A 26,635-nucleotide genomic window follows, 5' to 3' on the forward strand; every position below is an offset into this window, starting at 1 on the left:
CCTTCTGGCTCTCCTAATTTCCTTCTTTAGTCCCTTCCTACGAGCCGTATACTCTTCTAAATCCCTATCTTCGCCAAGCTCTCTGAGCCTTTTGTACGCTTTCCTTTTCTTCTCGATTAGGTCCCGCACAACTTTCGTGCACCACGGTTCCTTTAACCTACCAACTCCTCCCTGTCTGCTCGGAACATTGTCCTGTAGACACAGTAAGAGTTTTAACAACACTGGGTTAAAGTCCAACAGGTTTATTTGGTAGCAAATACCATTAGCTTTCAGAACGCTGCTCCTTCGTCAGATGGAGTGGAAATCTGCTCTCAAACAGGGCACAGATTTCAACTCTATTCCACTCTACAGATTTGAGAACAGATATCCACTCCACCTGACGAAGGGGCAGCGCTCCGAAAGCTAATGGTATTTGCTACCAAATAAACCTGTTGGACTTTAACCCAGTGTTGTTAAAACTCTTACTGTGTCCTCCCCTCCCGCAGGGGGCAGCGACTCCTCCCCTCCCGCAGGGGGCAGTGCTTCATCCCCTCCAGCAGGGGCAGTGACTCCTCCCACTCCCGCAGGGTGCAGCGACCCCTCTCCTCCCTCAGGGGGCAGTGACTCCTCCCCTCCCTCAGGGAGCAGTGCTTCATCCCCTCCAGCAGGGGCAGTGACTCCTCCCCTACCGCAGGGGGCAGTGCTTCCTCCCCTCCCGCAGGGGGCAGTGCTTCCTCCCCTCCCGCAGGGGGCAGCGACCCCTCCCCTCCCGCAGGGGGCAGCGACCCCTCCCCTCCCTCAGGGGGCAGTGCTTCATCCCCTCCAGCAGGTGTAGTGTTTCCTCCCCTCCAGCAGAGGCAGTGATTCCTCCCCTCCAGCAGGGGCAGTGATTCCTCCCCTCCAGCAGGGGGCAGCGACTCCTCCCCTCCAGCAGGAGCAGTGACTCCTCCCCTCCAGCAGGGGCAGTGACTCCTCCCCTCCTGCAGGGGGCAGTGACTCCTCCCCTCCCGCAGGGGCAGTGCTTCCTCCCCTCCAGCAAGGAGGCAGTGACTCCTCCCCTCCAGCAGGGGCAGTGACTCCTCCCCTCCTGCAGGGGGCAGTGACTCCTCCCCTCCAGCAGGGGCAGTGACTCCTCCCCTCTTGCAGGGGCGCTGATCCCGCCCCTCCCTCCCCATTGGCCGGCCGCACTGCCAGTCCACGCTACCCTGCATTCTGATTGGTCAGTGTGTGGATGGTGATCCCGCCCCTGGCGCTCCCGCTCTCCATTCCGATTGGTTGACTCCTCTGTCAGCCCGGGTCCTGATTGGGTGTTTCCGCTGTCAATCAGGTGGTGTTAGCCCCGCCCCGCTTCACCGGTCCGTCAATTCCTCCGTCAGTCTCCTCCAGCTTTATTCTGATTGGTCCATCTCAGTGACTGGTGTTCGTCATACCCCACCTCTCCCCACTGACTGGCTAGCGGCGCTGTCACTCAGAATACAGAGCTCTGATTGGTCTCACAGTGGAAGGCGGGCTTCCCCTGCTCCTTGCTCTGGATTGGTCAGTTCCCCGGTCACGCTGCGTTACGCCGCCCTCAGATTGGCTGTTCCCGCTGTCAATCCAGACTCTGTCCCCGCCCCCCGCTCCTCAGCCCGCCCTCCACTCGCTGATTGGTCGCTCAGCGCAATCCGGATCTCCGATTGGTCAGTTCCTCGGTCAGTCACAGGCTGCGCTCTCCAGCCCCGCCCGCTGATTGGACTGCCCGTCTGTCACTCCGGTCCCTCCCCGCGCTGTGATTGGTGCAGGGCACGGGGGGGGGCGGGACCCTGGAGCTGTTTCCGGTTCCGCTCGGGGCGCGCGGCTGGTGGGGATGCGGCGGGTGACGCTGTTTGTGAACGGGAGCCACCGGGACGGGAAGGTCAGAGCGGCGGGGTCAAGGGGCAAGGACTCAGCCTGGGGGTCAGGGGGGAAAGGCCAGAGCCTGGGGGTCAGGGGGCAAGGACTCAGCCTGGGGGTCAGGGGGGAAAGGGCAGCGCCTGGGGGTCAGGGGGGAAAGGGCAGAGCCTGGGGGTCAGGGGGCAAAGGGCAGAGCCTGGGGGTCAGGGGGAGGAAAGGGCAGAGCCTGGGGGTCAGGGGGGAAAGGGCAGAGCCTGGGGGTCAGGGGGGAAAGGGCTGAGCCTGGGGGTCAGGGGGAGGAAAGGGCTGAGCCTGGGGGTCAGGGGGAGGAAAGGGCAGAGCCTGGGGGTCAGGGGGAGGAAAGGGCAGAGCCTGGGGGTCGGGGGGCAAAGGGCAAGGACTGAGCCTGGGGGAAAGGGCAGCGCCTGGGAGTCGGGGGGGGGGAAAGGGCAGAGCCTGTGGGTCGGGGGGGAAGGGCAGCGCAGGGGGGGAAGGGCAGCGCCTGGGGTCAGGGGGGGGAAGGGCAGCGCCTGGGGAGGTCAGGGGGGGGGGAAAGGGCAGAGCCTGGGGGTCAGGGGGGAAAGGGCAGTGCCTGTGGGTCAGGGGGGGAGGGCAGCGCCTGGGGGTCAGGGGGCAAAGGGCAAGGACTCAGCCTGGGGGTCAGGGGGGAAAGGGCAGCGCCTGGGGGTCAGGGGGGAAAGGGCAGCGCCTGGGGGTCAGGGGGGGAAGGGCAGCGCCTGGGGGTCAGGGGGGGAAGGGCAGCGCCTGGGGGTCAGGGGGGAAAGGGCAGCGCCTGGGGGTCAGGGGGGGAGAAAGGGCAGAACCTGGGGGTCAGGGGGCAGAGGGCAAGGACTCAGCCTGGGGGTCGAGGGGGGGAAAGGGCAGCGCCTGGGGGTCAGGGGGGAAAGGGCAGCGCCTGGGGTTCAGGGGGCAGAGGGCAAGGACTCAGCCTGAGGATCAGGGGGGAAAGGGCTGAGCCTGGGGGTCAGGGGGGAAAGGGCAGCGCCTGGGGGTCAGGGGGGAAAGGGCAGCGCCTGGGGGTCAGGGGGCAGAGGGCAAGGACTCAGCCTGGGGATCAGGGGGGAAAGGGCTGAGCCTGGGGGTCAGGGGGGAAAGGGCAGCGCCTGGGGGGTCAGTGGGGAAAGGGCAGCGCCTGGGGGTCAGGGGGGAAAGGGCAGCGCCTGGGGGTCAGGGGGGAAAGGGCAGCGCCTAGGGGTCAGGGGGGAAAGGGCAGCGTCTGGGGGGTCGGGGGAAAGGCAGCGTCAGGGGGGAAAGGGCAGCGTCTGGGGGTCAGGGGGGAAAGGGCAGCGCCTGGGGGTCAGGGGGGAAAGGGCAGGGTCAGGGGGGAAAGGGCAGCGTCTGGGGGTCAGGGGGCAGAGGGCAAGGACTCAGCCTGGGGGTCAGGGGGGAAAGGGCTGAGCCTGGGGGTCAGGGGAGAAAGGGGCAGTGCCTGGGGGTCAGGGGGGAAAGGGCAGCGTCTGGGGGTCAGGGGGGAAAGGGGCAGTGCCTGGGGGTCAGGGGGGAAAGGGGCAGTGCCTGGGGGTCAGGGGGGAAAGGGCAGCGTCTGGGGGTCAGGGGGGAAAGGGCAGCGCCTGGGGGTCAGGGCGGGGGAAAGGATTGACCTTTCCAAGCAAGGGGGCGAGGCAGTAAAGGTCCGACCCCTGGCATTGGCGAAAGGGCACAGAATCATAGAATCCCTACAGTGCAGGAGGAGGCCATTCGGCTCATCGAGTCTGCACCGACCACAATCTCACCCAGGCCCTGTCCCCATAACCCCACGTATTTCCCCCAGCTAGCCCCCCTGACACTAAGGGGCGATTCGGCACGGCCAATCCACCCCAACCCTCACATCTTTGGAACGTGCAAACTCCACACAGTCACGTTTCAGCACAAAGATGTGTTGGTTTGTGCGAAAGATTTTACCGCGATGCAGTTAATAAAGCGGATTTAGTTTACTTTGGGAGGAAGGTGTTTCCCTCTGAGCCTGTGTTGGGCTTGGGAGATGATTCCCTTTTCCAAGCACTGCCTCTGGTATCGAACCAATTCCTGATTTCACCGTCTCAGAGGAGTCGAGATATTAAAAACCCGAGGCTCCGTCTGCTTTCCCCCCGGGGCGGACGCCGGACATTGCGCTTTCAGACAGAAACCCCGGTGGCGGGTTTTAACATTGGGATCTTGCTGTGCACCCACTCAGGTTCTGCGTTACAGCCCGCAATGCCCGGTCGTGTTCTCACACTGTTATTTTACCCCCCTCTCTGGGCAGGTGGTTGCTGTGTACGGCGCGCTCTCGGACCTGCTATCTGTGGCCAGCAATAAACTGAGCATTAAGGCAGTTAACCTCTACAATGGAAAGGGCGGCCTCATCGATGACATTGCACTCATTCGGTAAGTCTGCCTTTAACCCGCCAGAGGGCTGGTCGAACATGCCTTCCACTGGCAAATCGAACTGAATGTGGATAAGGGTAGGCGATGGCCGAGTGGTATTATCGCTGGACTAATGTTCTGGGGACCCGGGTTCGAATCCCGCCACGGCAGGATGGTGGAATTTGAATTCAATAAAAAAAATCTGGAATTAAGAATCTACTGATGACCATGAAACCATTGTCGATTGTCAGAAAAACCCATCTGGTTCTCTTTAGGGAAGGAAATCTGCCGTCCTTACCCGGTCTGGCCTACATGTGACTCCAGAGCCACAGCAATGGGGTTGACTCTCAACTGCCCTCCAAGGGCAACTAGGGATGGGCAATAAATGCTGGCCCAGCCAGCGACGCCCATGTCCCATAAATCATAGAATCCCTACAGTGCAGCAGGAAGCCATTCGGCCCATCGAGGCTGCAGCAACCACAATCCATCCAGGCCCTATGCGCGTAAACCCATGCATTTACCCTAGCTAATCCCCCTGACACTAAGGGACAATTTAGCATGGACAATCCACCTAACCCACACATCTTTGGCCTCTTTTTAGGTCAAACCAAATAAACAAACTCAAATTAAGTCGGGACAAAGTAAAAGGGGCAGCTCCCCAAAAGGAGGGGGGAACAGCCCGAACAGAAATCAAAGTACAAAGGAAACTTAAAAACATCAAATTAAAATGCTACACATCTTTGGACTGTGTGAAGAAACCGGAGCACCCGGAGGAAACCCACGCAGACACGGGGGGAACGTGCAAACTCCGCATAGACAGTGACCCAAGGCCGGAATTGAACCCGGGTCCCTGGCGCTGTGAGGCAGCAGTGCTAACCACTGTGCCACCCCTGCTGTCCTTACCCTGGTCTGGCCTACATGTGACTCCAGAGCCCTCCAAGGGCAACTAGGGATGGGCAATAAATGCTGGCCAGGCAGAGACACCCGTGTCCCGCAAAGGAGGTTGTCCATTTTGGTCTGAGGCAACTTATAACCTAAACGGAGAGAAACCTCAAACAGCTTTGATGCAGAGGGATCTTGGTGGGTGTCCCTGTTTTTTCAAAAGATTTTTAAAAAGTTTAGTGTCACAAATAAGCTTACATTAACACACTGCAATTCTGAAGGTGTTTGATCACATAGATAGAGGTTCTCTGGGGACTGAGAGACACAATTTCAATTTTTAAAGTTTATTTGTTCGCGTCACAAGTACATTAACACTGTAATGAAGTTACTGTGAAGATCCCCTAGTCGCCACACTCCTGTTTGGTTACACTGAGGGAGAATTTAGCACCTAACCAGCACGTCTTTCAGACTGTGGGAGGAAACCGGAGCACCCGGAAGAAACCCACGCGGACACAGGGGGAGAACGTGCAGACTCCACACAGACAGTGACCCGAGCCGGGAATCGAACCCGGGTCCCCGACGCTGTGAGGCAGCAGTGCTAACCACTGTGCCAGCATGAATCGCAGCAAGTTAGTACACAGGTGCAGCAGATAATGAGAAAGGACAATGGAATTTTGGCATTCATTGCTAATGGAATGGAGTATTAAAGTAGGGAAGTCTTGCTGCAATTGTATAGGGTGTTGGAGAGACTGCATCTGGAGTACTGTGCACAGTTCTGCTCCCCTTGAGGAAGGATATAAATGCATTGGCGGTTCAGAGAAGGTTGACTAGATTGATTCCAGGATTGTCTTATGAAGAGAGATTGGGCAGTTTAGGCCGAGAATCGTTGAGGTAAATAAGATGCTGAAGGGGATTGACAGGGTAGACGTAGAGAGGATGTTTCCTCTTGTTGTACATTCTAGAACGAGAGGGCACAGTTTGAGACTAAGGGTTGGGGGTGGGGGGGAGTGGGATTTAAAAACAGAAATGAGGAGACACAGTGGCTAGCACTGCTGCCTCACAGCGCCAGGGACCTGGGTTCGATTCCGGCCTTGGGTCACTGGCTGTGTGGAGTCTGCACGTTCTCCCCGTGTCAAAGAACAGTACAGCACAGGAAACAGGCCCTTCGGCCCTCCAAGCCTGTGCCGCTCCTTGGTCCAACTAGACCATTCGTTTGTATCCCTCCATTCCCAGGCTGCTCATGTGACTATCCAGGTAAGTCTTAAACGATGCCAGCATGTTGACAAATGCGAGGTTATTCACTTTGGAAGAAATAATAGCAAATTGGATTATTATCTAAATGGAAAGAAATTACAACATGCTGCTGTGCAGAGGGACCTGGGGGTCCTTGTGCATGAGACGCAAAAACCCAGTCTGCAGGTGCAGCAGGTGATCAAGAAGGCAAATGGGATGTTGGCCTATATCACAAGGGGGATGGAATATAAAAGCAGAGATGTCTTGCTGCATCTGTACAGGGCATTGGTGAGGCCGCAGCTGGAATACTGTGTGCAGTATTGGTCCCCTTATTTGCGGAAGGCTATATTGGCCTTGGAGGGAGTGCAGAGAAGGTTCACCAGGTTGATACCAGAGATGAGGGGTGTTGATTATGAGGAGAGACTGAGCAGATTGGGTTTGTACTCGTTGGAATTTAGAAGACTGAGGGGGGATCTTATAGAGACCTATAAGATAATGAAGGGGCTGGATAAGGTAGAGGTGGAGAGATTCCTTCCACTTAGAAAGGAAACCAGAACTAGAGGGCACAGCCTCAAAATAAAGGGGGGTCGGTTTAGGACAGAGTTGAGGAGGAACTTCTTCTCTCAGAGGGTGGTGAATCTCTGGAATTCTCTGCCCACTGAGGTGGTGGAGGCTACCTCGTTGAATATGTTTAAATCACGGACAGATGGATTCCTGATCGGTAAGGGAATTAGGGGTTATGGGGAGCAGGCGGGTAAGTGGAACTGATCCACTTCAGATCAGCCATGATCTTATTGAATGGCGGGGCAGGCTCGAGGGGCTAGGTGGCCTACTCCTGCTCCTATTTCTTATGTTCTTATGTCTGCCTCCACCACCCTACTTGGCAGCGCATTCAAGGCCCCCTCCAGAGTTTCCTCCAGGTGCTCCGGTTTCCTCCCACAGTCTGAAATGTGCAGGTTAGGTTGATTGGAGATGCTAAAATTGACCCCAGTGTCAGGGGAATTTTGGGTAATTGTGTGGGGTTATGGGAATAGGGCCTGGGTGGGATTGTGGTCGGTGCAGACTCGATGGGCCGAATGGCCTCCTTCTGCACTGTAGGGACTCTCACTTCACTCAAAAGGTGGGGAACCTGCGGAATTCTCTACCCCAGAGTGCAGTGGACTCTGGAACACTAAACAAATGTAAGAAGGAGAGAGGTAGGTTTGTTTAGTAACAGGATGAAGGGGTGTGGGCAGGAAGATGGAGCTGAGGCCCAGATGAGGTCAGTCATGATAGTATTGAATGGCAGAGCAGGCTCGAGGGGCTGAATGGCCTCTTTCCCGCCCCGTGTTTTCTTCAAGGCTTAATCGGGAAATTTTTTATCTCCGGGAAAGTGTGGAACTCGCCGGGGTAGGTTTGAGGCAAATAAACTGCTGCATTTGAAAGAAAGTGAGAGACGAAGGGATAGAAAGAGATGCTGAGGCGAATTGTCATAGCGTCATTGAATCCTACAGTGCAGAAGGAGGCCATTCGGCCCATCGAGTCTGCACCGACCACAATCCCACCCAGGCCCTGTCCCCATAACCCTATGCATTTACTCTAGCTAGTCCCCCGACACTAAGGGGCAATTTAGCATGGCCAATCCACCTAACCCGCACATCTTTGGACTGTGGGAGGAAACCGGAGCACCCGGAGGAAACCCACGCAGACAGGGGTAGAATGTGCACTCTCCACACAGACAGTGACCCGAGGCCAGGAATTGAACCTGGGTCCCTGGCGCTGTGAGGCAGCAGTGCTAGCCACTGTGCCACCGTGCCGCCCATGGATGGATGCGGGGAGACTGGCAAGGAGCATATCACCAGCAGACTCGGGCTGAGTGGAATTTGCTTGGGGGAACCCGAGTACAGGGATAGGGATGTTTTGCTGCAACTGTACAGGGTGTTGGTGAGGCCACACCTGGAGTATTGTGTGCAGTTTTGGTCTCATTATCTGAGGAAGGATGTCCTTGCTATAGAGGGAGTGCAGTGAAGGTTTACCAGGCTGATTCCTGGGATGGCAGGTCTGTCATATGAGGAGAGACTAAGTCAATTAGGATTATATTCACTGGAGTTTAGAAGAGTGAGAGGGGATCTCAGAGAAACTTATAAAATTCTAACAGGGTTAGACAGGGTAGATTCAGAAAGAATGTTCCCGATGGTGGGGGGAGTCCAGAGCTAGGGGTCATAGTTTGAGGATAAGGGGTAAACCTTTTAGGACTGAGGTGAGGAGAAATTTCTTCACCCAGAGGGTGGTGAATGTGTGGAATTCACTCCCACAGAAAGTAGTTGAGGCCAAAACGTTGTGTGATTTCAAGAAGAAATTAGATTTCGCTCTTGGGGCTAAAGGGATCGAGGGATATGGGAAGGAAGGGGGGGATCAGGATATTGAATTTGATGATCAGCCATGATCAGAATGAATGGCGGAGTAGACTCGATGGGCTGAATGGCCTCCTCCTGCACTGTAGGGTTTCCATGATTCTAAGTGACTCTCAAAATGACAGTCTGCTTGCTGGTGCCTCCAGCTGACCGAGGTCTGGGAGGTGAAAGTTCAAATGTGGTCTGCGTTTGACCTGTAGTTTGACCCAATGCTGGGCCTATGGCCTCAATGATGCTGACTGTGGTGTTGGTAACTTTCTCTTTTCTGTTTGCTCCTGGGCAGAGATGATGACGTGTTATACGTGTCGGAGGGGGAACCGTTTATAGGTGGGTGCCTCTGAACTGAAATATTCACCCGTGCGGACATCCTTTAATCCCTTTCCACAATATTGACTCTGGGGAGCTTTTTTTAATAAATCCCTACAGTGCAGAAGGAGGCCATTCGACCCATCAACATAGCACCGACTTGCCAAAGAGCATCATCTGACTCGGGCCCTCTTCCCCACCCTATCCCGGTAACCCCAAACATTCAGCATGGCCAATCCACCTAACCTGCACATCTTTGGACACTAAGGGACAATTTAGCACGGCCAATCCACCTAACCTGCACATCTTTAGACACTAAAGGGCAATTTAGCATGGCCAATCCACCTAACCTGCACATCTTTGGGCTGTGGGAGGAAACCGGAGCACCCGGAGGAAACCCGAGCACCCGGAGGAAACCCACGCAGACACGGGGAGAACGTGCAGACTCCGCACAGACGGTGACCCAAGCTGGGAATCGAACCCGGGTCCCTGGCGCTGTGAGGTAGCAGTGCTAACCCACTGTGCTATCCTAAAGTGTTCAGTAGTATTTCTGAAACCATAATACACGCATTTCATTGTTTTCTACGCTCTGGGGGATGTTAATTTTGTTGTTAAGATATCCAGGTGAAGGGCGTTGCTTAATTGAGTACTCCGAGCATGTATAAAGAGAGACCGCTGCCCTGTAAGGACGGTCCTTCTGTTTAATTGGTTGAATGGGTCAATTATTGTACTTTACCCACATGATAAAGAGAGAGCACTGCACGGGGGGGAGGGGGAGTTGACAGACAGCGGTTTTCTCCAATGCTGCGTTCCTGTGACTACACCTATTGCCAAGGAAAGTCTCGATTAGCCTGACAGCGTGCGTTACTCAGCGGGACACTTTCCACCTTTGCATGTCTACACAAACGCCGGCTTGGGAGAGAATCGGAGGCTGACTTTCTTCGCTTGTATATCTGACAGACCCGGAGGCTCAGGAGAAGGACATGGAGGCCAAATCCAGCGTGTGTACCGACTGGATAACACTAAACGTCGGGGGGCAGTATTTCACCACGACGCGGTAAGGCCGGTTAGTGGCGGGGGAGGGGGATGCGCGATTGCCACAGGGAGAGCCTCACTGCCGTACTCGAGTGTTTATCCCTGAGCTTTCAGCGCACGCTGGGCTGGAAGTGACTCGAGGCTTGTCGAAACAGGGACGGAACCAAATGATCTCTGTCCCGGGCAGGAGAGTTTCGAAAGTGCCTCAGCAGTGAATAACTTCTAAACGGCATTCTTCGTCTCCTGGAGATTTTTATTCCATGATCTCCAATTCAAAACTGATCATAATTCAGTACAAGTCCCACAACAAAGGGATGTCTGCTGTGGAAGATGTGAAAAGTATCGCACTCACAAAGCAGGGATATTGCTCTGAGATTAGGGATGCATTTATAGGGAGCTTAACTCTGTATCTAACCCTGTGCTGTGCCTGTTCTGGGAGTGTTTGATGGGGACAGTGTAGAGGGAGCTTTACTCTGTATCTAACCCCGTGCTGTGCCTGTTCTGGGAGTGTTTGATGGGGACAGTGTAGAGGGAGCTTTACTCTGTATCTAACCCCGTGCTGTACCTGTCCTGGGAGTGTTTGATGGGGACAGTGTAGAGGGAGCTTTACTCTGTATCTAACCCCGTGCTGTGCCTGTTCTGGGAGTGTTTGATGGGGACAGTGTAGAGGGAGCTTTACTCTGTATCTAACCCCGTGCTGTGCCTGTTCTGGGAGTGTTTGATGGGGACAGTGTAGAGGGAGCTTTACTCTGTATCTAACCCCGTGCTGTACCTGTCCTGGGAGTGTTTGATGGGGACAGTGTAGAGGGAGCTTTATTCTGTATCTAACCCGTGCTGCACCTGTCCTGGGAGTGTTTGATGGGGACAGTGTAGAGGGAGCTTTACTCTGTATCTCACCCCGTGCTGTACCTGTTCTTGGAGTGTTTGATGGGGACAGTGTAGAGGGAGCTTTACTCTGTATCTAACTCCGTGCTGTGCCTGTTCTGGGAGTGTTTGATGGGGACAGTGTAGAGGGAGCTTTACTCTGTATCTAACCCCGTGCTGTACCTGTCCTGGGAGTGTTTGATGGGGACAGTGTAGAGGGAGCTTTATTCTGTATCTAACCCGTGCTGCACCTGTCCTGGGAGTGTTTGATGGGGACAGTGTAGAGGGAGCTTTACTCTGTATCTAACCCCGTGCTGTGCCTGTTCTGGGAGTGTTTGATGGGGACAGTGTAGAGGGAGCTTTACTCTGTATCTAACCCCGTGCTGTACCTGTCCTGGGAGTGTTTGATGGGGACAGTGTAGAGGGAGCTTTATTCTGTATCTAACCCGTGCTGCACCTGTCCTGGGAGTGTTTGATGGGGACAGTGTAGAGGGAGCTTTACTCTGTATCTAACCCCGTGCTGTGCCTGTTCTGGGAGTGTTTGATGGGGACAGTGTAGAGGGAGCTTTACTCTGTATCTCACCCCGTGCTGTACCTGTCCTGGGAGTGTTTGATGGAGGACAGTGTAGAGAGAGCTTTACTCTGTATCTAACCCCGTGCTGTACCTGTCCTGGGAGTGTTTGATGGGGACAGTGTAGAGGGAGCTTTACTCTGTATCTAACCCCGTGCTGTACCTGTCCTGGGAGTGTTTGATGGTGACAGTGTAGAGGGAGCTTTACTCTGTATCTAACCCCGTGCTGTACCTGTCCTGGGAGTGTTTGATGGGGACAGTGTAGAGGGAGCTTTATTCTGTATCTAACCCGTGCTGCACCTGTCCTGGGAGTGTTTGATGGGGACAGTGTAGAGGGAGCTTTACTCTGTATCTAACCCCGTGCTGTACCTGTCCTGGGAGTGTTTGATGGGGACAGTGTAGAGGGAGCTTTATTCTGTATCTAACCCCGTGCTGTGCCTGTTCTGGGAGTGTTTGATGGGGACAGTGAAGAGGGAGCTTTACTCTGTATCTAACCCCGTGCTGTACCCGTCCTGGGAGTGTTTGATGGGGACAGTGTAGAGCGAGCTTTATTCTCTATCTAACCCGTGCTGCACCTGTCCTGGGAGTGTTTGATGGGGACAGTGTAGAGGGAGCTTTACTCTGTATCTAACCCCGTGCTGTGCCTGTTCTGGGAGTGTTTGATGGGGACAGTGTAGAGGGAGCTTTACTCTGTATCTCACCCCGTGCTGTACCTGTCCTGGGAGTGTTTGATGGAGGACAGTGTAGAGGGAGCTTTACTCTGTATCTAACCCCGTGCTGTACCTGTCCTGGGAGTGTTTGATGGGGACAGTGTAGAGGGAGTTGTATCTAACCCTGTGGGAGTTTTGCTTTGCGTTGCTCTTCCTGTGTTGTCGTGTTGGGAATGTTCTCATCGCTGTTCTCCCAAAGATTGGAGCATCTCTTTCCCCATTCCACAACTAACACTTCCTTTCCTGTCATTCCCAGGAGCACTTTAGTGAATAAGGAACCGGAGAGCATGCTTGCACACATGTTCCGGGACAAAGGTTAGTTTTACCGCGCACCCCCCAGTGTATTCAAGCTTATTTATTAGTGTCACAAGTAGGCTTACATTAACACTGCAATGAAGTTATGGTGAAAATCCCCTAGTCGCCACACTCCGGCGCTTTTTCGGGTAACACGGAGGGAGAATTTAGCATCCAACCAACATGTCTTTTGGACCATGGGAGGAAACCGGAGCACCCGGAGGAAACCCACGCAGACACGGGGAGAATGTGCGGTCTCTGCACAGACAGTGACCCGAGCCGGGAATCGAACCCGGGTCCCTGGCGCTGTGAGGCAGCAGTGTTAACCACTGTGCTACCGTGAAAGACCAGAGAAGAACTTGTCTTTAACGTTTTCTCTCATGCGATGTATTTCTGTTAGAAGCTGAAGTGTAACGTTGTTCTTGTTGATACGTTTCCCACCTCCCCCTCCCACTTTTTGTTTTGTTGTTTGCACTATGGCTTCCTCTGGGGACAAGACGCTTGGGGTAATAAGAGGGACCACCAGGGAGGCTTTCTGATCGATCGAAGCCCGGAGTACTTCATGCCGATTCTGAACTACCTGCGGCACGGACAACTCATCGTCAACAAAGGCCTCAACTTGCTGGGTAGGTCCTGCACGATCCCCCGACCCGGTGTACAGTATTCGTTCCCAACCCCAGACCCGGTGTACAGTATTCGTTCCCAACCCCAGACCCTGTGTACAGTATTCGTTCCCAACCCCAGACCCTGTGTACAGTATTCGTTCCCAGCCCCAGATCCTGTGTGCAGTGACAGCTCCCAGCCCCGGACCCTGTGTAAAGTATTAGCTCCCAGCCCCGGACCCTGTGTAAAGTATTAGCTCCCAGCCCCGGACCCGGTGAACAGTATTAGTGCCCAGCCCTGTACCCTGTATACAGTATTAGCTCCCAGCCCCGGTGTACAGTATTAGCTCCCAGCCCCGGACCCTGTGTACAGTGACAGCTCCCAGCCCCGGACCCTGTGTACAGTGACAGCTCCCAGCCCCGGACCCTGTGTACAGTGACAGCTCCCAGCCCCGGACCCTGTGTACAGTGACAGCTCCCAGCCCCGGACCCTGTGTACAGTGACAGCTCCCAGCCCCGGACCCTGTGTACAGTGACGGCTCCCAGCCCCGGACCCTGTGTACAGTGACAGCTCCCAGCCCCGGACCCTGTGTACAGTGACAGCTCCCAGCCCCGGACCCTGTGTACAGTGACGGCTCCCAGCCCCGGACCCTGTGTACAGCTCTTTCTATTCCTGTTAATAAATGGGTAGTTTGATGCAGTCGTTTTTTTTGTGATTTGCTGCAGGTGTTCTCGAGGAGGCCAAGTTCTTCGGCATTGACTCACTAATTGAACAGTTGGAATTACTGATTAAGGTAGGGGAATTGGCCAATATGGGAATGTTTCACATCCGATGGGCTGAATGGCCTCCTGTCTGCTATATGCATGCGGCGGGCTGGAATGGGTGCACGGAGGGGGGCGCGAGGGGGCCGAAGGGCCCGGGGGGAGCTGGAGGGCGCAGGGAGGGGGTGGTGAAGCTGGAGGGCGCGCACGGGGGGGGAAGCTGGAGGGCGCGCGCGAGGGGGGAAGGTGGAGGGAACGCGCGAGGGGGGAAGGTGGAGGGCGCGCGCGAGGGGGCAAGGTGGAGGGCGCGCGCGAGGGGGCAAGGTGGAGGGCGCGCGCGAGGGGGCAAGGTGGAGGGCGCGCGCGAGGGGGCAAGGTGGAGGGCGCGCGCGAGGGGGCAAGGTGGAGGGCGCGCGCGAGGGGGCAAGGTGGAGGGCGCGCGCGAGGGGGCAAGGTGGAGGGCGCGCGCGAGGGGGCAAGGTGGAGGGCGCGCGCGAGGGGGCAAGGTGGAGGGCGCGCGCGAGTGGGGAATCTGGAAGCTGGAGGGAAAGCGCGAGGGGGGTTGAAGCTGGAGGGCGCGCGGCGGGGGGGAAGCTGGAGGGAAAGCGCGAGGGGGGAAGCTGGAGGGAAAGCGCGAGGGGGGAAGCTGGAGGGAAAGCGCGGGGGGGGTTGAAGCTGGAGGGAAAGTGCGAGGGGGGGAAGCTGGAGGGAACGCGCGAAGGGGGGAAGCTGGAGGGAACGCGCGAAGGGGTTGGGGGACCGGAGGGGCCGTGGGGGACTGGAGGGTAGTCGGGGGGGGGTGATGGGGTTCGCACGGGGTCTGGGGGGCCTGCACGATTGGCGAGTGTATGGGCACAGTACATGCCCACGTGGCAGTGTTCCCTTTCACCCACCGAGCCAATCACTGGCGATATATTGGGAGCCGGATCAGGCACCCGGTGGAATGGCGGACTAACCGCTTCGATCGGTTGCTTCTTTGCAGAATTCCTTGCCGGCCGAAGATCACTCTCCCATTTCCCGGAAGGAGTTTGTCCGGTTTCTCTTGGCCACGCCCACCAAGTCGGAACTCCGATGTCAGGTGAGTGTCTCCAAAAACTGTGGGTGAAGGGAGAGACTGAGGGGGATGAGGCCACATGATGGCGAGGGTGTTGGGGTGAGCTCGGTGAGGGTAAGCTTTGCTTTCAATGCTGTATTTCTACAGAAAGGAGCAAGAGGCAACGAAACATGAAGCAATCGGAGAGAGAGACTGTCGGACAGAAAGTACAGGGGAATCTCATGGCAGCTTGAAGACTGGGGTCTCTCTCTTCTTTCACAGAGGTGGGCCTCGCTGCCTGGGCCCAACATTCATTGTCCATCCCTAATTGCCCCTTGAGAGGGTGGTGGCTGAGCCGCCATCTTGAACCCACTGCAGTCATTGTGGTGTAGGTACACCCACAGTGCTGTTAGGGAGGGAGTTCCAGGATTGTTATTGGACATCAGTCAGTCCGTGTGGTGTAGGTACACCCACAGTGCTGTTAGAACATAGAACATTACAGCGCAGTACAGGCCCTTCGGCCCTCGATGTTGCGCCGACCAGTGGAACCAATCTAAAGCCCCTCTAATCTACACTATTCCAATATCATCCATATGTTTATCCAATAACCACTTGAACGCTCTCAACGTTGACGAGTCCACCACTGCTGCAGGCAGGGCATTCCACGCCCTTACTACTCTCTGAGTAAAGAACCTACCTCTAACATCTGTCCTATATCTCTCACCCCTCAATTTAAAGCTATGTCCCCTTGTGCTAGCCAACACCATCCGAGGAAAAAGGCTCTCACTATCCACCCTATCTAATCCTCTGACCATCTTGTATGCCTCTATTAAGTCACCTCTTAACCTTCTTCTCTCTAACGAAAACAACCTCAAGCCCCTCAGCCTTTCCTCATACGATTTTCCCACCATATCAGGCAACATCCTGGTAAATCTCCTCTGCACCCTTTCCAACACTTCCACATCTTTCCTATAATACGGCGACCAGAACTGTACGCAATACTCCAAATGCGGCCGCACCAGAGTTTTGTACAGCTGCAACATGACCTCCTGGCTCCGAAACTCAATCCCTCTACCAATAAAAGCTAACACACCGTACGCCTTCTTAACAACCCTATCAGCCTGGGTGCCAACTTTCAGGGATCTATGCACATGGACACCCAGATCCCTCTGTTCATCCACACTACCAAGTATCTTACCATTAGCCCAGTACTCTGTATTCCTGTTACTCCTTCCAAAGTGAATCACCTCACACTTTTCTGCATTAAACGCCATTTGCCACCTCTCAGCCCAGCTCTGCAGCTTATCTATGTCCCTCTGTAACCTGCCACTTTACTCCGCACTGTCTACAACTCCACCGACTTTAGTGTCATCCGCAAATTTACTAATCCATCCTTCCACGCCCTCATCCAAGTCATTAATAAAAATGACAAACAGCAGTGGCCCCAAAACAGATCCTGGCGGTACACCACTAGTAACTGAACTCCAGGATGAATATTTCCCATCAACCACCACCCTCTGTTTTCTTACAGCGAGCCAATTCCTGATCCAAACCGCTAAATCACCCTCAATCCCATGCGTCCGTATTTTCTGCAAAAGCTTACCATGGGGAACCTTATCAAACGCTTTGCTGAAATCCATATACACACATCAACCGCTTTACCCTCATCCACCTCTTTGGTCACCTTCTCAAAGAACTCAATAAGGTTTGTGAGGCACGACCTACCCTTCACAAAACCGTGCTGACTATCCCTAATCAAATTATTCCTTTCTAGGTGATTATAAATCCTATCTCTTATAATCCTTTCCAATACTTTGCCCACAACAGAAGTAAGGCTCACCGGTCTATAATTACCAGGGTTGTCCCTACTCCCCTTCTTGAACAAGGGGACAACATTTGCTATCCTCCAGTCTTCTGGCACTGTTCCTGTAGACAATGACGACACAAAGATCAAAGCCAAAGGCTCTGCAATCTCCTCTCTAGCCTCCCAGAGAATCCTAGGATAAATCCCATCCGGCCCAGGGGACTTATCTATTTTTACCCTTTCCAGAATTGCTAACACCTCCTCCTTATGAACATCAATCCCGTCCAGTCCTACAGCCTGCATCTCAGTACTCCCCTCAACAACACTGTCCCTCTCCAGTGTGAATACCGACGAAAAATATTCATTTAGTGCCTCCAGGGAGGGAGTTCCAGGATTATTGTTGGACATCAGTCAGTCTGTGTGGTGTAGGTACACCCACAGTGCTGTTAGGGGGGGAGTGGAGTTCCAGGATTATTACTGGACATCAGTCAGTTCGTCTGGTGTAGGTACACCCACAGTGCTGTTAGGGAGGGAGTTCCAGGATTGTTATTGGACATCAGTCAGTCCGTGTGGTGTAGGTACACCCACAGTGCTGTTAGGGAGGGAGTTCCAGGATTGTTATGGGACATCAGTCAGTCCATGTGTGATGTAGGTACACCCACAATGCTGTTAGGGAGGGAGTTCCAGGATTTTGACCCAGCGACAGTGAAGGAACGGCCGTTATATTTCCAAGTCGGGATGGTGAGTGGCTCGGAGGGGAACTTGCAGGTGGTGGTGTTCCCCATGTATCTGCTGCCCTTGTCCTTCTAGATGGTAGAGGTGGTGGGTTTGGAAGGTGCTGTCTAAGGATGAGTTGCTGCAGTGCATCTTGTAGATGGTCCACACTGCTGCTACTGAGCGTCGGTGGTGGAGGGAGTGAGTGTTTGTGGATGGGGTGCCAATCAAGCGGGGCTGCTTTGTCCTGGATGGTGTCGAGCTTCTTGAGTGTTGTTGGAGCCGCACCCATCCAGGCGAGTGGGGAGTATTCCATCACACTCCTGACTTGTGCCTTGTAGATGGGGGACAGGCTTTGGGGGAGTCAGGAGGTGAGTTACTCTCCGCAGGATTCCCAGCCTCTGACCTGCTCTGGGAGCCACAGTATTTATATGGCTGGGTCCAGCTCAGTTTCTGGTCAATGGAAACCCCCAGGATGTCGATAGTGGGGGGATTCAGCGATGGGAATGCCATGGGGTGATGGTTAGATCCTCTCTCTTGTTGGAGTCGGTCATTGCCTGCTTTTTGTGTGGCGTGAATCTGACTTGTCACTCGCCTGCCCAAGCCTGGATATTGTCCAGGTCTTGCTGCAGTTGGACATCAGAGAATCCCGACAGAGCAGAAGGAGGCCATTTGGCGATGGATAGATCCTCTCTTGTTTGAGATGGTCACTGCCTGGCACCTGCGTGGCAAGAATTGGAGGAGCGCAGAGATCTCGGTGGAGACACGCTGGACAGGTTTGAAAACAAGGATGAGAGTTTTAAAATTGACTTCATAGAATTCTTACAGTGCAGAAGGAGGCCAGTCGGCCCATCGAGTCTGCACCGACCACAATCCCACCCAGGCCCTGCCCCCATAACCCCGTGCATTTACCTAGCTAATCCCCCTGACACTAAGGGGCAATTTAGCACGGCCAATCCACCTAACCCGCACATCTTTGGAGGAAACCGGAGCACCCGGAGGAAACCCACGCAGACACGGGGGAGAACGTGCAAACTCCACACAGACAGTGACCCGAGCCGGGAATCGAACCCGGGTCCCTGGCGCTGTGAGGCAGCAGCGCTAACCCACTGTGCCACCGTGTTGCTTAACCAGGAGTCAGTGTCAGTCAAGAAGGTTGTGGCACCATCGTCACTCATTGCCCAAAGCGAAACGTTGCCCAGGTGTCTCCACACATGGACTGTGAGAGAAAGGAAGCTTTATTTGTCATTCTTGCCACATGAACTCAGTAGAATAGGGGTTAGAGAAGTGGGACTGATCGGAAACCTCCTTCCAAAGAGCAGGCGGTTTGAAATTCTTGCCTTCTGTTCAGGGTTTGAATTTCCGAGGGACGGATTTATCCCGCTTGGACCTTCGCTACATCAACTTCAAGATGGCCAACCTCAGCAACTGTAACCTCAGCCACGCCAACCTGTGCAGCTCGAACCTGGAGCGGGCCGACCTGTCCGGTGCTATACTCGACGTAAGTCTTTGTAAAATTGAATACGTGTATATATATATATATATATACGGATAAAGGGGGAGGTGGCTAGATGGGTGGAGAACTGGCTTGGTCACAGAAGACAGAGGGTGGTAGTGGAAGGGTCTTTTTCCGGCTGGAGGCCTGTGACTAGTGGTTTTCCGCAGGGCTCTGTATTGGGACCTCTGCTGTTTGTGATTTATATAAATGATCTGGAAGAAGGTGTAACTGGGGTGATCAGTAAGTTTGCGGACGACACAAAATTGGCAGGACTTGCAGATAGTGAGGAGCATTGTCAGAGGCTACAGACGGATATAGATAGGCTGGAAATTTGGGCAAAGAAATGGCAGATGGAGTTCAATCCTGATAAATGCGAAGTGATGCATTTTGGTAGAAATAATGTAGGGAGGAGCTATACGATAAATGGCAGAACCATAAAGGGTGTAGATACGCAGAGGGACCTGGGTGTGCAAGTCCACAGATCCTTGAAGGTGACGTCACAGGTGGAGAAGGTGGTGAAGAAGGCATATGGCATGCTTGCCTTTATAGGACGGGGCATAGAGTATAAAAGTTGGGGTCTGATGTTGCAGTTGTATAGAACGTTGGTTCGGCCGCATTTGGAATACTGCGTCCAGTTCTGGTCGCCACACTACCAGAAGGACGTGGAGGCTTTGGAGAGAGTACAGAGGAGGTTTACCAGGATGTTGCCTGGTATGGAGGGGCTTAGTTATGAGGAGAGATTGGGTAAACTGGGGTTGTTCTCACTGGAAAGACGGAGGATGAGGGGAGACTTAATAGAGGTGTATAAAATTATGAAAGGCATAGATAGGGTGAACGGTGGGAAGCTTTTCCCCAGGTCGGTGGTGACGTTCACGAGGGGTCATGGGTTCAAGGTGAAGGGGGGGAGGTTTAACACAGATATCAGAAGGACGTATTTTACACAGTGGTTGGTGGGGGCCTGGAATGCGCTGCCAGGCAAGGTGGTGGAGGCGGACACACTGGGAACGTTTAAGACTTATCTAGATAGCCACATGAACGGAGTGGGAATGGAGGGATACAAAAGAATGGTCTAGTTTGGACCAGGGAGCGGCGCGGGCTTGGAGGGCCGAAGGGCCTGTTCCTGTGCTGTATTGTTCTTTGTTCTTGTTCTATATTGGTTTACGTTCGCGCTGCAGTCGGGTCTCGTTCCTGCCCAGCGCACCTCACCTCAGTCTGAAATGATCCGCGCCGTGCCCTGGGGTGGCACAGTGGTTGGCACTGCTGCCTCAGAGCGCCAGGGAGCCGGGTTCGATTCCCGGCTCGGGCCACTGTCTGTGCGGAGTCTGCACGTTCTCCCCCGTGTCTGCGTGGGTTTATATCACAGAATCCCTACAGTGCAGAAGGAGGCCATTCGGCCCATCGAGTCTGCACCGACCACAATCCCGTCAAGCCCCTACCCCTGCAACCCCATACATTCACCCTAGCTAGTTCCCTGACGCTAAGGGGCAATTTAGCATGGCCAATCCACCTAACCCGCACATCTTTGGAGTGTGGGAGGAAACCCACGCAGACACGAGGAGAATGTGCAGACTCCACTCGGACAGTGACCTGAGTCCCTGGGGCTGTGAGGCCGCAGTCCTAACAACTGCACGTTCTCCCCCGTGTCTGAGTGGGTTTATATCATAGAATCCCTACAGTGCATGCTGCCCTCTGGGTTTCCTCCGGGTGCTCCAGTTTCCTCCCACAGTCCGAAAGACGTGCTGGTTAGGTGCTAAATTCTCCCTCAGTGTCACCCAAACGGGTGCCGGAGTGTGTCGACCCGGGGATTTTCATTGTAGTATTAATGTAAGCCGACTTGTGACACTAATAAATAAACTTTAAAACTTTAAACTGCGTTCCTGAGTCCCCAGAGAACCTCTGACTATCTGATCGAACGCCTTCAGGATCCTCAGAATGAGAGATCACTTGTTCTAAGTTTTTAAGTTTATGTTTATTTATTAGTGTCACAAATTGGAACCATGTAAAACAGCTGAATTTTAAACATGCCCCTCGCGAGAAACATGGTATGAATGCATTTCTTAAAGGCACAGTGTCAGCACACTTTTAACTCCAGATTTTTAAAATTAAATTCAAATTTCACCATCTGCTGTGGCGGGATTCGAACCCGGGTCCCCGGAGCATTACCCTGGGTCTCTGCATTATGAGTCCAGTGTCAATATCACTACACCACCGCTTCCACATTGCAGTAAGAATTCACTCCGGTCTCTCTGCGCTGAGACGCTGGGCTCCAATAGAGGGGCTTGAGGATTTGATAATCAGTTCTGCACTAGATCTGACGCAGTGGCACAGTGGTTAGCGCTGCTGCCTCACAGCGCCAAGGACCCGGATTCAATTCCTGACTTGGGTCACTGTCTGTGTGGAGTTTGCACATTCTCCCCATGCCTTCATGAGTTTCCTCCGGGTGCTCCGGTTTCCTCCCACAGTCCAAAGATGTGCAGGTTAGGAAGATTGGCCATGCTAAATTGTCCCTTAGTGTCCAAAGATGTGCAGGGTTAGGTGGATTGGCCATGCTAAATTGCCCCTTAGTGTCCAAAGATGTGCAGGGTTAGGTGGATTGGCCATGCTAAATTGTGTGGGGTTATGGGGTGAGGGCCTGGGTGAGATAATCTTGTCAGTGAGTTGTCGCAGACTTGATGGGCTGAATGGCTGTCGGGGTTCTATATCGCGAGACAGGAGACGGCGGTTTGAGTTTGTAAATGTTTGACGCTGGGGCGAAGGAGCCTGGCACCGGCCCTTCCCCGGTATGGCGACTCGGAGCCGGTGAGGCGGTTTATTTTCACCGAGGGCTGTTTCTAACCCATGCCCAGGGTGCCAATCTCCAGGGGGTGAAGATGCTGTGTTCGAACGCGGAGGGGGCGTCGCTGAAAGGCTGCAACTTCGAGGACCCTTCAGGCCTGAAGGCCAACCTGGAAGGTAGGCCGCGCCGCCCTCGGTGCTCCTGTTTTCCGCAGAGTATTTGTCTGTGTCGGCAGGAGGCCGCCGGTTCGGTGGGGGGGGGGGGGGACGGGGACGGGGGAGGGTGCGGGGACAGCGGGTGGTGAGGGAGTGGACCAGCGCGCACACCAGCAGGAATCTGTAATCGGTGTTGTTGTTTTGCAGGTGCCAATCTGAAGGGAGTGGACATGGAGGGCAGCCAGATGACGGGCATCAATCTGCGGGTCGCCACCCTAAAGAACGCCAAGCTCAAAAACTGCAACCTCCGAGGGGCCACATTGGCCGGGACCGACCTGGAGGTGAGTCGCTCGGACCACCTTTACCCTTTCGTTTTCGACCATCCTACTGCCCTTTCACCCGAGGTTAACCTCACGACTTTTACCCGAAGGGTGGTAGATTAAACTTCGGGGTTTAACAGGATTTTAGAATGGTTACCCAACAGAAAGAGGCCTTTCAGCCCTTCATGGCTGTGCTTGCCCTCTGCAAGAACAATTCAGCCTGGCAGCACGGCGGCACAGTGGTCAGCACTGCTGCCTCACAGTGCCAGGGACCCGGGTTCGATTCCCGGCTCGGGTCACTGTCTGTGTGGAGTTTGCACTTTCTCCCCGTGTCTGCGTGCGTTTCCTCCGGGTGCTCCGATTTCCTCCCACCTAGCCTGCAAAGATGTGCAGGTTAGGTGGATTGGCCATGCTAAATTGGCCCTTAGTGTCCAAAGATGTGCGGGTTCGGTGGATTGGCCATGCTAAATTGGCCCTTAGTGTCCAAAGATATGCAGGGTTAGGTGGATTGGCCATGGGAAATTGCCCCTTAGTGTCAGCGGGACTTGTTAGAACATAAGAACTAGGAGCAGGAGTAGGCCATCTGGCCCCTCGAGCCTGCTCCGCCACTCAATAAGATCATGGCTGATCTTTTCATGGACTCAGCTCCACTTACCCGCCCGCTCACCATAACCCTTAATTCCTTTACTGTTCAAAAATCTATCTATCTTTGCCTTAAAAACATTCAATGAGGTAGCCTCAACTGCTTCACTGGGCAGGGAATTCCACAGATTCACAACCCTTTGTGTGAAGAAGTTCCTCCTCAACTCAGTCCTAAATCTGCTTCCCCTTATTTTGAGGTCATGCCCCCTCGTTCTAGTTTCACCCGCCAGTGGAAACAACTTCCCTGCTTCTATCTTATCTATTCCCTTCATAATCATATGTTTCGATAAGATCTCCCCTCATTCTTCTGAATTCCAATGAGTATCGCCCCAGTCTACTCAGTCTCTTCTCATAAACCAACCCTCTCAACTCCGGAATCGACCGAGTGAATCTCCTCTGCACCCCCTCCAGTGCCAGTATATCCTTTCTCAAGTAAGGAGACCAAAACTGTACACAGTACTCCAGGTGTGGCCTCACCAGCACCTTATACAGCTGCAACATAACCTCGCTGTTTTTAAACTCCATCCCTCCAGCAATGAAGGACAAAATTCCATTTGCCTTCTTCATTACCGGCTGCACCTGTACACCAACTCCTTGAGATTCCAGCACATGTACCAATTTTTAAATTGTATCAGGCGTCTCAAAAAGTATTTTACAGCTGTTGACGTGCCTTATTTCTATAAATGTGGGGACTGTCACCATGCCAGACGTCTGAAAAGTCGGTCAAATCCATCTCTCAATCTGGCTGTCAATAATGAACAAAGCACAAAGAAAATTACAGCACAGGAACAGGCCCTTCGGCCCTCCAAGCCTGCACCGACCATGCTGCCCGACTGAACTAAAACCCCCTACCCTTCCGGGGACCATATCCCTCTATTCCCATCCTATTCATGGATTTGTCCAGACGCCCCTTAAAAGACATGAAGGTGCTCCCTTAAGCAGCAAAGGTTTGTTGTTTTTTTTTGCAAATAATAGATATAGGCTCGGCGGCACAGTGGGTCAGCACTGCTGCCTCACAGCGCCAGGGACCCGGGTTCGATTCCCGGCTTGGGGTCACTGTCTGTGTGGAGTCTGCACGTTCTCCCCGTGTCTGCGTGGGTTTCCTCCGGGTGCTCCGGGTTTCCTCCCACAGTCCAAAAGACGTGCTGGTTCGGCGCTAAATTCTCCCTCAGTGTAACCCGAACAGGAGTGTGGCGACTAGGGGATTTTCACAGTAACTTCATTGCAGTGTTAACGTAAGCCGACCAATAAATAAACTTTAAACTTTAATATTGTACCTGGTTCAAGTTGCCACGGGAGGGGATTTCATCTCCATTCCTCCCACCCCCACCTTGTCACAAAGGTGGGGTAATTTATGAGAGGCACAGACAGGGTGGATAGTCAGAGGCTTTTTCCCCAGGGTGGAAGTGTCAATTACACGGGGGGCACAGGTTCAAGGTGAGAGGGGGAGAGTTTAAGGGAGATGTGCGGGGGAAGTTTTTCTCGCAGAGAGCGGTGGGTGTCTGGAACGCGCTGCCAGAGGAGGTGGTGGAAGCAGGAACATCAGCAACAGTTAAGAGGCATCTGGATGGGTTCATGAATAGGGAGGGAATAGAGGGATACAGACCGGGTACGGGCAGAAGGTTTTTTTTTAGTTTAGTTCGGGCATCGTGATCAGCACAGGCTTGGAGGGCCGAAGGGCCTGTCCCTGTGCTGGACTTCTCTTTGTTCTTTGAGCTGTGTGGGAATGTGTGGGGGCGTGAGGGTGAGGGAGGGTGTGTGTAATTGGACTCAGAGCTCCTTCCTGCCCGTGAGTCGCGCTCTAACCCGTTCCCCTGCTGCATTCCAGAACTGCGACCTCTCTGGCTGCGATCTGCAAGAGGCCAATCTCCGGGGGTCCAACGTGAAAGGCGCCATCTTCGAGGAGATGCTGACCCCCCTGCATATGTCTCAGAGCGTGAGATAAACGGGACGGCGAGAGCGTTTGGGAGGGTGGTGGTGGTGGGAAAGATTCTCCCCCCTCCCCCCCCCCCCAGCTGGGACATTGACAATCGCCTCGAATCACACGGCGTTCTGTTTGGACGCACCAGTCCAGGACGACAAGAGAGTTGCTTCCCTCCCCCTGCCGCCTAGCGCCGTGACGCTGTTTCTGTTCCTCTCTCTCTCTGTCGAGTGACACCCTGCCCAGGTTTGACCGCTATACACAAAGTGCATTTGCTCGACAGCAGCTGGGAAGGCGGTGTTTTGCTTTCTTCTGAGTCGGGCGTAGGGCTTCCGTACCGATTCGGGAAACGGGTCACAACCTCCACCCACGCCTATTCGCACGTGGAATATAAAAGAGAGACGAGGTGGGAGGGAGGGGGGAGTTTGAACATGTACCCAGCCCTGAGTCTTTAACGCATCAGAACCCTTGGCTCAGATATATTATGTACTTGTTTGAGCTTGCTTGTAGCACGCTCTGTAATATATACACGCGCACACACGCACTCGTGGACATTCAAATGCGCGCACTCCCCGCACGCGCGCTCTCTCACGCACACACACAAACCACACAAACAGGCTGTCCACACCTGAAGACAGGAAGCCTCTGCGTCAGTGACCTGCCTGCGATCGCCCCACCCAAACCCGCGTGCGCCGTTCGGACGGGATATTTTTGCACAGCGCGGAAAGTCGCTTCGGAAAATGTGGCGGCGGTTTGTTCAGTCCCGGAACAGTTCCTGTTTGCGACACAAGTCGGTAACAACCGCGGCGCAGAAGAGCTGAGGTGCCCTGTTTGAGTTTGCACCGACCGACCGTTCGCTCAGCACGAGGCAGGGCTTCGCGCCTCGGGCCCAGGTCTCAAACAGGGACTCGCGGGGAATTTCTGTCGTTGCTGGGTGGCACCCACAACTCCGCCCCCCCCCGCTCCCACCTCCCCAAACACACACACCCCTCACCTCAATGCCTGTACAAAAGCAAGCTAGGAACTAATCGCGCTCGCGTTGTGCCCTCAGGGTCACACGCAAATGGACCATGTGGACTGGTCGGTGGAGGAGCCCCCAGAGGTAGGCCTCTGACACAGCCTGGAGCTGTGGTACAGCAGGCAGGCTGGGCTGCCCTGTCGGAATCCTGCGCCGGTTAATCCCAGGCCGGTTCGCCCACCTCGTGCGGGACGGGGGAAGATACGTGCGTGCACGAACTCGATTAGCAGGGGATTCAGTTCTCCAGAGGTGAAGTCTTGGCCTTCCCCCCTCCCCGCCTCCCATCGCTCCCCTTGGTGCCAATGGGGATGCCATTCAGCTTGGTCACGCCAGCCTCTGCCAAAGAAACCCGCCGATTCCTTCACCCGACGCCCCGTCAGCTAACGCCTGGGAGGGGGCACGGTCCAGGATCGTACAGGAGGACAAGTCGCCAACGCTGCCCGTCTGAGCTGGAGTCTGGTCGCTGGGTGAGAGGAGAGGGCATGGCTGAAGCTCTGTTGGAATGACACAACACTAAAGCACGGAGCCTGTTAAAGCAGAAATCTGGGTGTGTTCTGCAGGGACTCCTCCCTTGCACGTTGCCACTTAGTTTTCAATGCTGTAAGGATTACTCATTGCAAAGTTTTACTGATCACCTGAAAGTAAAAAATACACCTTTGCCGGATGTCCGGAGGCTGCTTTTTTTTTTACATATTTACCACTGTTCGTTTGAACTAATTTAGCCCGTCATGAGTTTTCAGTTCAGTTATGGTTTAGAATCATTCCGACAGTGCAGAAGGAGGCCATTCAGCCCATCGAGCCAGCACCGACAACAATCCCACAGGCCCTGTCCTCATAGTCATAGAAGTTTACAGCATGGAAACAGGCCCTTCGACCCAACTTGTCCA

General features: G+C 54.3%; 1 protein-coding gene across 4 annotated transcripts; it reads left to right on the forward strand.

Moving 5' to 3' along the window:
- Positions 1 to 1,786: 1,786 nt before the first annotated feature.
- LOC144510052 (BTB/POZ domain-containing protein KCTD9) lies at positions 1,787 to 26,412 on the forward strand. Of its 4 annotated transcripts, none has more exons than XM_078239274.1 (13): positions 1,793 to 1,873; positions 4,115 to 4,236; positions 9,007 to 9,050; positions 9,990 to 10,086; positions 12,466 to 12,524; positions 13,001 to 13,129; positions 13,832 to 13,899; positions 14,850 to 14,945; positions 18,770 to 18,919; positions 21,763 to 21,868; positions 22,055 to 22,188; positions 24,638 to 24,789; positions 25,148 to 26,412. In XM_078239274.1, the coding sequence occupies exons 1-12, from the start codon at positions 1,826 to 1,828 to the stop codon at positions 24,752 to 24,754; spliced, it is 1,170 nt and encodes a 389-aa protein (XP_078095400.1). In that variant the 5' UTR covers positions 1,793 to 1,825; the 3' UTR covers positions 24,755 to 24,789; positions 25,148 to 26,412. The 4 variants fall into 4 exon arrangements, with proteins under 4 accessions (XP_078095402.1, XP_078095400.1, XP_078095398.1 ...); XM_078239272.1 differs by having other exon boundaries at positions 24,638 to 24,745; positions 25,782 to 26,412; XM_078239276.1 differs by lacking the exon at positions 9,007 to 9,050 and having other exon boundaries at positions 1,787 to 1,873; positions 24,638 to 24,745; positions 25,782 to 26,412.
- The last annotated feature ends 223 nt before the right edge of the window (positions 26,413 to 26,635 follow it).

The sequence above is a fragment of the Mustelus asterias genome, chromosome 22 (assembly GCF_964213995.1).
Source record: "Mustelus asterias chromosome 22, sMusAst1.hap1.1, whole genome shotgun sequence".
Classification (NCBI taxonomy): Eukaryota; Metazoa; Chordata; class Chondrichthyes; order Carcharhiniformes; family Triakidae; genus Mustelus; species Mustelus asterias.